The sequence below is a fragment of the Lutzomyia longipalpis genome, chromosome 2, assembly GCF_024334085.1.
Source record: "Lutzomyia longipalpis isolate SR_M1_2022 chromosome 2, ASM2433408v1".
In the NCBI taxonomy this organism is placed as follows: domain Eukaryota; kingdom Metazoa; phylum Arthropoda; class Insecta; order Diptera; family Psychodidae; genus Lutzomyia; species Lutzomyia longipalpis.
This window is the reverse complement of record NC_074708.1, coordinates 28,834,530-28,843,572: the sequence shown is the minus strand read 5'-3', so window position 1 is coordinate 28,843,572 and position 9,043 is coordinate 28,834,530. Positions and strand designations below refer to the sequence as shown.

Genomic DNA, 9,043 nt, shown 5'->3' with positions numbered 1-9,043 from the left:
CAAATTCTTCTTAAAATAACCTTAAATTATTTTAAAAGGTGATTTTGATTAAGATTTTTTGGGTTTTTAGCAAATAAATAAATAGTAAATATATTTCCATGCAATGGTCAATATGGGAATACATGGTATAATGTAGTCAACTTCACATCAATCAATTTCTAAGGCGCGCCAAAATTTTCATTAGTTCTATGCGATTTTCTCGAGTTTTCCACGAAATTTTTTCAGGAAAATTGGGTTTTCCGGGCTTAGGAAGCTGTGTTGCGTCAATTGACAGCGGAAAACACGAGAAAATTGATTTTATTCAGCAGCCGCCAAAATTTTTCGGCGCACTACTAAGATTTTCGCAAAGGAAGCCGAAAAAATACGTAAAAATACAAAAAAAAATCGGGTTTTTTGAAAGGAAAATGTACAGAAAATCTCCAGAAAAGCATACATTTGAACGGAATAGTAGAAAAATCGCTTCAGAGTGAAAAATTTGAGAGCTTTCCATGAAAAAAATTGAAATCTGTCTGAGGATAAGTTTGAATTTGAGATTTCCGTTAGAAAGTTTGAGATAGTTTTTCCGCGGGAAAATTGAAAACTCATCCAAAAGGCGTCTTCGCCCCCCAGAAATTCCTAGGCGGCAGGAAAATCTATAAAATTAAATTGAAATAATGCATTTTCCATCTGGAAAGGCGACCAGAAAGCACTGAAAAAATGATTAAATAGCTCAACAACAGGTGCGTGAATAAATATATATTTTCCGGTAGCACTTTCCGTTTCCTTTTTAGCATTTCCTCAGCAACAATTAATGCAAATAAATAAATTAAATTCTCAAGGTTTAAAAGAAAACTCTTTATTCCATTTTAAGAGAAGAAAGAAAAGAAAAAAAAGAATGCGGAAATGGGAAGAAAAAACAATTTTTCTAAAAGTGATCATATTATTATTTCGTTTATAATTAAAACATCCATAGTATAGTCTCTCAACTAAAGAAAATACAGCATATTTGTCTATGAAAATTGATGGGAATGGTTCTTCTCCTTTCCATAATGTAGAGATTATAGTTAAAAAGAGAAACAAGTAGGTGCGCATTTTAATCCTAAGAAAAAGCCAAAGATCCCCCCAGATCTTCCTGCCCCCTTTCTCTATGCGGACAGCTTCTTCCGCGGTACCACCCGCACGGGGAAGCCCTCTTCTCGCTTCAGGATGATGTCAGCTTGCAATTTGAAGGCCTTCTCGTCGATATTTGAGTAGACACGGTAGTTGCGGAGGATGGTCGAGAGGAGGATCTTCAGCTTCAGCATGGCGTACTTGCGCCCAACACAGCTCCTGGGGCCAGCGGAGAAGGGCACAAAGGCGTAGTAGTGACGCTTAGCTTGACGCTCAGGGAGGAAATTGTCGGGATCAAAGACTTCCGGGTTGGGGTAGAGATTCTCCATGCGGTGGAGTTTGTATGTGGCCACAACAACGGTTGCTCCAGCGGGGATTATGTGATTTCCAGATGCTGCAGAGAAGAGGAAAAAAAAACATTTGCTTGTTGATCTTGAGAAGAAAAAGCTGAAAAAGGGAATTTTATAAAATGCAAATTACATAGTTTGAGGTCCTCCTTGAGTTCTCTGGCAATAATTGGCACTGGTGGATACATTCGGAGTGTTTCCATGAGGCATCTCTCCAAGTATTTCATCTCGAGGGTATCCTGGAATGTGGCTGGTCGGTCAGAGTCCCCGAAGATCTCATCGAGCTCCTGAATTACTTTATCCTGAATGTTCTGGTGCAGACCCATCAGTGTGAGGAAGAATGAGCTGGCAGCAGCTGCAAAAATTCAAATTAGCATTCAAAATTCAGGAAGTCACACTTTTGATGCTAATTAGCGCAGCAACAGGAAATCATCAACATTTTACCTGTTGTGTCGTGTCCTTCAAACATAATGGTGTTGACCTGCTCGCGAATTTCATCTTCAGTGATTGAGGCACCATTTTCTGCACTCTCAAGCAGCAATTCCAGGAAGGCGGATCTCTTCTTCTCCCCAATGTCATTCTCCTCAACATCCAGATCATCCTTCAGCCCTGAAGATTGCCCGAAGGAGAGTCCCTCGACGGTTGTTGTGTTGTCTGAGCGTGCCTTAGCGCTGGGAGAGCTCTCTGTGCGGATGTTCGTCTCAGCCAGGGAGCCACGCATGCCATTCTTGAAAGCTTCCTTCTTGCTGGTGATCACACGCTTTGTCAGCCCATGAATAATCCCAAGAAGCTTCTCCTGGCGACTCGCGTGACTTGTGAGGTTGAAGATGCTGTTAGGACGAAGCCAAATTTTGCGGATGCGCAAGTGGAGGATGTCGCACATCTTCATCACGGCCATGGCGTACTCATACCCGGACTCTTGCGTCTTCTTCGAGACACCCATTGCAGTTTCTGTGCAGGTGCAATTAATAAAAGAAAAAAAATGCGCTTGATTAGTTTTGAGGTGAGTGTTTAATGCGGAATTTCTCTTGCAAATTTTATCTGTCTTTGTTGCAAAATTTTATCGGTTTTTTGAATTTATATCCATGAAAATTGATTGGATTTATAATGCAGAGAAATTACATAATTATGCTACAATAGAGAGATGTTTAATTGAACAAAAATCATGACGATTTTCTCTGTATGTAATTTTATTAGAATTTTATGCTCAATTTTCTTACGAAATTTTATGATTTTTTCGATTTTTTGATTGATTTTGCTTCATTTTTGGAAGGAAATTTTAAGAATTATTTGTAGAAGTTTGTGGAAAATTAATTCATAAGAACTTCTTAAGCATTTTCTAAGGAATTTAAAATATCTGTGAACATTAGTTTAATGCTCCAGAATGATGAAAATAAGCTTAGAATGTTTTCTCGGTTTTTATATTTCCTTAACATTGAATTTTCTTCATTTTCCTCGTGAAATTAGATTTTAATAAAGTAGAATAAATATAAATCAAATTAAAATTAATTTCTTATAAATCATATTAAAAATCTTGACCAAAAACAGAAATAAAAAAATAGAATTTCAGTCATAAAATCAAGAAAAATGCATCTAGAAAGATTTCTAGCATTTTTCTTGATATACTTTGTCTGAAATTCTTTTTTTATACTATTCTTTTTAGTCAAGTTTTTGCACTGATTTTGTCAGAAAAAATTAAATTAATTCATATTTTATTAACTTTTTATTTCAAATTAATGTGATGGAGGCGTCTGGTACAACCAGGCGCCTCCATCGTGCTTTATATACAAAGTGTGCCAAAGTTTAATGCATGATGTGTTTGATCATCAATATCTTTCGATTGAGTTGAGATATTTCAATGCGATAAAAAGCAAAATGTAGGAAAATTCAAAAATTTTCATTTGTATACTTCTACTTTAAGTCAATATCTCAAAAATTGTGAGAGCTAATCTAGAAAAGTTAAGAAGGAAACTTACGGAATTTTATTGCAAATAAATCAAGATTAATGTTTGAAAAATATTCAATCCCTTTCCTAAATTTTCCATTATTCAAATAATGCAAAAATATTCAAGAATTTAACCAAGAAAGGCATGTTTACTTCCTTGAAGAAAACTACCAGCAAATATAAATTAACACGGAATTGTAAATCCAGCACACCCTGAAGCTTTTTAAATCAACTTCAACTAATCAAAAGCTGATTTTTTGGGTCAAATAAGCAACTTTTCCTCACTTATTTTTTAAATAAAATTTATGGCTCTAAAATCCGGATATATTCTCAAACCAGAATTCTCACAAAACTCTTTGCTTTCGTAGCTTTTTTTTTCAATTTATTAAATTCAATTAAATCGGTGGAAAGTTTTGCAATTTGAAACTTGTTCTATGTAGGAACTGCTTGTACTACCTACATTCATAGTGCAAGAAGAGTGGAAAAAAGCGCCGGAAAAGCTCTTTACAGTCGAAAAATGTGTGTCAAGTCAGATTACGCACGCGGTGTGAGATGTCGATGGAAACAACAACGCCATGACTGAAGAATTGAGTAACCGCGATATGATTAGATTACGTGCGCCGCAGTCACACTGTTTAAGGATCCCGCACCACGATCTGTGCAACCCTGTCTCACGTTCAAACTGCATAATAGTTGTGTTTTTACATCTCCAATCCGTGCGCAAAGAGATGCAACACACAGACCCATAGTTGCGATTAAATAATAAACGAGAGAGATTCATTTTAATCACAAGTCTCGTTTTTTGCGTCACCTTCTTCTAACTATATACTCTATCTATGCTGGAGACTCTCTCTCTGTGGACCACAGAGATTTCCTCTCGTGAAGAAATTGCAAGTAGTATTCACTTTCTACATAGCAACAACACATGGGGAGAAAAGAGAGATGCATTTCTCATGCGCGCACCATGAGAGATCATCAACACCGCGCACCATATGTGCGCCTCAAGAATGATTTCAACCTGTTTCTCTCAATTGGACTATATATACAATTTATGCTTCAATTACATATTAGCACCACGATAGTGTGTCAGCAAGCAATTGCATAATTCCTCTCTGTACATTAATTCACTCGATTATCACCATCTTTTACAACCACTTTGAACGCACACGATCCTTCCCCCACTTTCTTACCCACTCTTTTCTGCTGTAATGCCACGACAATATTTGCTGTATCATTTTCCCTGCAATTTTCCGCCCCAAAAGAGCTTTCCTCGGAGCTTTTTCACAGAGACATCGAGGCGCGAGGAAAAGTATTTTCACCCTTCATTCGCGTGAATTCTTCCTTCTCATTCATTTAAAGTACTAAATTCATTGTGATATTATTATAGAATTTTCCTCACAGTAAATTTCCATGCCTAATGGGAAAAGCGAGTTTTGGAGTTATTAAAATAAATTGAAGAAATATATGTATGTGTTTCAATTTTTTATGACATTACTTTCGTTCATTAAATAAATAAAAATTGATGACGCTCTACAAAATTGATGTAAATGAAGATTTCCCAAGAAAATTGATATCAAATCAACACATTTGCATTTTCTTTTAAGCTTTTCAGATCAAAAAATCATGAAATAAATCAAGAAAGATCTTTTGTCCTATTCTCTCAATTTAAAGGAAAATAATTTCCGTGTTTTATATTTCCTTTCCGGTTATTTTCGTTGTAGAATCATTTTAAATAAAGGGATTGATTCTTATCTTATCTTATTGAAATCTTACCTATTTTCTCTTAAAACTCTGGAATTGCAAGATTTTTGGTATTCTGTGACAAATATTTTAAACTTTTTGACAGTTTATTTCTCTCTTTACTCTAATTTGAAAGGAAAATTTCTTTTACAGAAATCTTTAAAGATCTTTCTGGCTATTTCCTGGAACAACAAATTCTTCCTGTCGAACTTTTATGAAATCACAATAGAACGATTAAAAAAAATCAACGGTCAAAATTTTAGAACAATTTTCAAGTTTAAAGAACAAAAAATAAAAGATTTTTGGCAGAATCAATCTTCCTAAATAAAAAGCCCAACAATTTTCTTCGGAAGTTGGAAAAATTAAATGTGAAAAATTCTGAATTTTTATATTTTCTTTAAGTGTTTTTTTTTTAAATCCATAACTTATGCTCTTTCTGTGATAAATTAAAGTTACGTTAAGGCCATTAAAATTAATTTTTAATTAATTTTCTGTCTTATCTGAACAGATTTTCTGTTCTGTATCGTAAATGCACTTTCTTCACTTAAAAACTCAATCATTTTCACGAAAATTAAGGGATTTTTTTAAACCATTTTATGAAACAAAGTAAAGCTTTTCTTACCTAGAAGAATTTCCACTGTTGCCTCAGACATGTAGTCGTGACAATCGAAAGTCTTTCCCACTTCATCCTTCAGTCTGTTGCACACATGTCGTGAGTTTTCATTGAAGAGATCTATGAAGCTCTTGAGGACGTTGAGATGGAACGTGGGCGCAATAATTCGTCGATGTGATCTCCATTTGTGGCCTAAAATAAAGCAAAATTTAATCCAATTTACTTCCATAAAACCCTAAAGAGCGGCAGAAAATTGCTTCCTGCGCATATCACGTGGAGGATTGATGGTGGGGGATTTTGGGTTTCACGGGGAAAATGGGATTATTTTCCATCCAGCAATGTTTTGGGGTAAAATGTACTTTACACAGAAAAAAAAATTGCACAACCCACCTGTACTGATTAATAAACCATTTCCGAGCCATGGCTTGAAGAAGCTATACTCGGTGGATTTATCAATGTAAATGTGACTGCTGAGAATTAATTCAATGTCCTTCGGATCGTACAGGAATACCGTCAATTTTGGCCCAATCCACAAGCGTACAACTCCGCCTGGGTATAGTTTGCCCATTCCCATAACATTTGCAAATGTTTCTAAAGGGGGAAGAGAGAGAAGAGAGATGATAAAAAATGGTAATTGCACATCAATTTGTTCGTCTTGGCCCCTCATTTTTTTTTATTTTTCTTGCCACCTCAATCGGCACTTTGAAGCACTTTTTTTTTATTTCTTGGGGTCGCGCGTGTTGGAGGGTTTAATTCAATGTGAAAAAAAAGAGGAACTCACTGTGGGGCGATCCCAGAAGACTCATTACATTCCCAATAATGGGAAGAGTCGGTGGTCCTGGTAATTTTTCACCCAATTCTACAAGATGACGACGGGACAATTTCCAGTAAATAATCCACAAGAGAATAGCAGGAGCGAGGAGTAAGTAGAAAACACTATTCGCTGTCCATGTATTTGGTCCCAATGGGAAATCAGGAGCGACGGTATTGGACATGATTGCACGCTATATAAGAGTCCTTTCTTATGTAATCCACTTTATATAATCCAGATAGCGCGAGAGAAGTGAGTTTGTTAATCCAACAAATTGTGGGCTTTTTTGCACTATTTTAGTGTCCCCAAAAAACAGGGAAAATCCTCGAAATTTAAATGATTTTCCAAATCACACCACACTATACAAAGCAAGGAAAATCCTTTTTCTTTCTCAATGAAGGATCTTCCAGGCGATTGAATAGGTTTTTTGGGAAGGGGAAGGAGAATATTCAACTCTCACACTCAATATGGGAAGTTATAAATCATTTCACTTGAGGCTCTGTGAATGCTTCACCACTTGTAATAGCACTAAATAATCACAATCTCTGTCTGGCTCTGGATGCTCCGCGTATTCTTTATCCGAAACTGGATGTATAAGTTATAAGAAGAGTTTTTGAGATGTATATGTAGAACACAACTTTATTATCTATTAATAAACTTCACTATAAGTACTTCCTCGAGTCGTTGAAGTCCAGCGTTAGCACAACTGACCGATTTCCATAGTGGCAGGCAGCTTTTATATAGGCTTCTCCGCGGTATGCATAATCATCATCCCCCCACGGATAAAATCCAGTAATATATACCCAATGAGAGCTTACACCAGCACCACAGCAACGCACCTCTATACGGTATGTGTGCACGACGAGAGCACCATAGAAAATACATAAAGGTATGTATCGAATAATTGTATGCAATTAGCTACCGATGCAGTTGACACACACGCCGCGCGTCCATCAAATGGAATATTTTTGGGGGGAAAATCTTGCTTTTTATCACACACATATTCAGATAAATTTTACTTTGTGCGTCTTTTTTTTTCGGTGGTGTTGTGGAAACAACCTCTTTTTAGAGCCACCATGAGTACCTACCATATACTTACTTTATGGGATTTTCCATTCAGCTTGGGCCGCTTCAGGAATCTCACAAGCCCCACAAGCCCAAGCAAGTAAGCTTGAAAGCTGTCTCGAAACTTCTTTTTCACTTCCAAGAAAGCTACAGCCCAAAGTCCACCGGATTGTTTTTCTTTTTTTTTGTATTTGGACCAATAGAACTTGATATAGAGAGATTGAGAAAAATCACAAATTAAAGATTTGCAAAATACTCAAAGACAAGATTTTAGTAGACAGGCAGTTGAAAAGGGAAAGGGGTTTAGACAATTTCAACATCATGTGTCGCGTGGAGCTCCACCGGATGTCTTTCCAGACTAAGAGGTGTTGCAAAACGTTATTAAAACTACTTTTGAGGTAGACTTTTATGAGAATTGGAACGTAATAAAATAGTTATTTGAATCAATATCAGATTTTGCATAAAGTTGCAAAGATTTGATGGGAAATTAAGGCGGAAGGAGGAGTGAAAAAGTGGGTGAAGTTGGGAAAAATTAGATCAATAAGAAAATTCTTTAATATTTATACTAAAATATAGAAATTATTTAAAATTTTAATGAAGAGGATGAAAAAAAGGGTCAAATTTTGCTTGAAATTATTTTTTCAAGATGAAGTTGACTACAAAAAATTTTTGCATAAAAAGCTTTGAAAAATTCTGCTGTCGTTAATTTTTTTTACAGAAATTTATTTAGCAATTTATCTAGCTTGAGGGCTAGAAAGTTCTCTACATAAAAGACTAAATTTATTAAATAATAGATATGTAAGCTTTAAAAGCTTTTAATATTGCCTAACTTAAAAAAAAGTATTAGAAGATTTTATAATAAGTTTAAGGAAAAGATTAATGAGATTTTTATCTTTTCACTTGACTTTAAGGATCTTAAGGATAATTCGATCCAGAGATTTTTCTCCGTAATCATCAAGAAATAGGTATTAATTTGTCTAAGAAATCGTCTTATTTTATCACCAGTAAAAAGCTCCAGATAGGGGTTAAAGCTCCGGAAAGTTATAAGGCATTTATCTGAGCAAACTAATCCATTCCTTAACGATCACACAGGATTAACATCTATTGTAGAAAAAATCATTCGAATCGATCATTAATTTCTAAGGTTTTTTCCGTCTTTAAAAATTTTCTAAAGCATTTACTTTATCTTGTTTTACTTATTTTTATTTTTGTATTAAATTAATAAATGAAAAACAAGTTAAATTCAAAAGTTCTCCTTCATTTAATGATAAAGGTGATTATTCTGAGAATCCTATAAAATCACACATAGTGTTTGTCCGCCAACATAACCTAATCGACAACTTAATCATGGAAATTAAAAGCTAAAAGAGTCTGGAAAATTGCCGTTTTAGCATTTTTTTCTTTGCACTTCCAACACTATGCTGTGTGAGCTT

General features: G+C 35.3%; 3 protein-coding genes across 3 annotated transcripts in view; 1 reads left to right on the top strand and 2 right to left on the bottom strand.

Annotated features, from left to right (window-relative positions):
• The window catches only part of LOC129791241 (fatty acid synthase-like), a 1,176,504-nt gene that overhangs the window by 199,380 nt on the left and 968,081 nt on the right, over window positions 1–9,043 (top strand). The gene's annotated exons all lie outside the window — the stretch shown is intronic.
• LOC129789960 (pupal cuticle protein) overlaps window positions 1–9,043 on the bottom strand; it is a 1,201,887-nt gene that overhangs the window by 262,075 nt on the left and 930,769 nt on the right. The window lies entirely within an intron of this gene.
• Window positions 900–7,257, bottom strand: LOC129789881 (cytochrome P450 4g15). The gene is made up of 6 exons (XM_055826975.1): window positions 6,516–7,257; window positions 6,125–6,325; window positions 5,744–5,926; window positions 1,881–2,387; window positions 1,570–1,791; window positions 900–1,483 (listed from the first exon to the last, which is right to left on the bottom strand). Exons 1-6 carry the CDS (start codon window positions 6,727–6,729, stop codon window positions 1,125–1,127), a joined length of 1,686 nt encoding a protein of 561 aa, XP_055682950.1. The 5' UTR covers window positions 6,730–7,257; the 3' UTR covers window positions 900–1,124.

What these genes read in the sequence shown, in the direction of transcription:
- LOC129789881 (XM_055826975.1), bottom strand. Translation starts at nt 6,729, where the DNA reads ATGTCCAATACCGTCGCTCCTGATTTCCCATTGGGACCAAATACATGG. An exon ending in TGAAGGACACGACACAACAG is followed by an intron (nt 1,792 to 1,880) that starts GTAAAATGTTGA and finishes GAATTTTTGCAG; the next exon opens with CTGCTGCCAGCTCATTCTTC. An exon ending in CAAGGAGGACCTCAAACTAT is followed by an intron (nt 1,484 to 1,569) that starts GTAATTTGCATT and finishes TCTTCTCTGCAG; the next exon opens with CATCTGGAAATCACATAATC.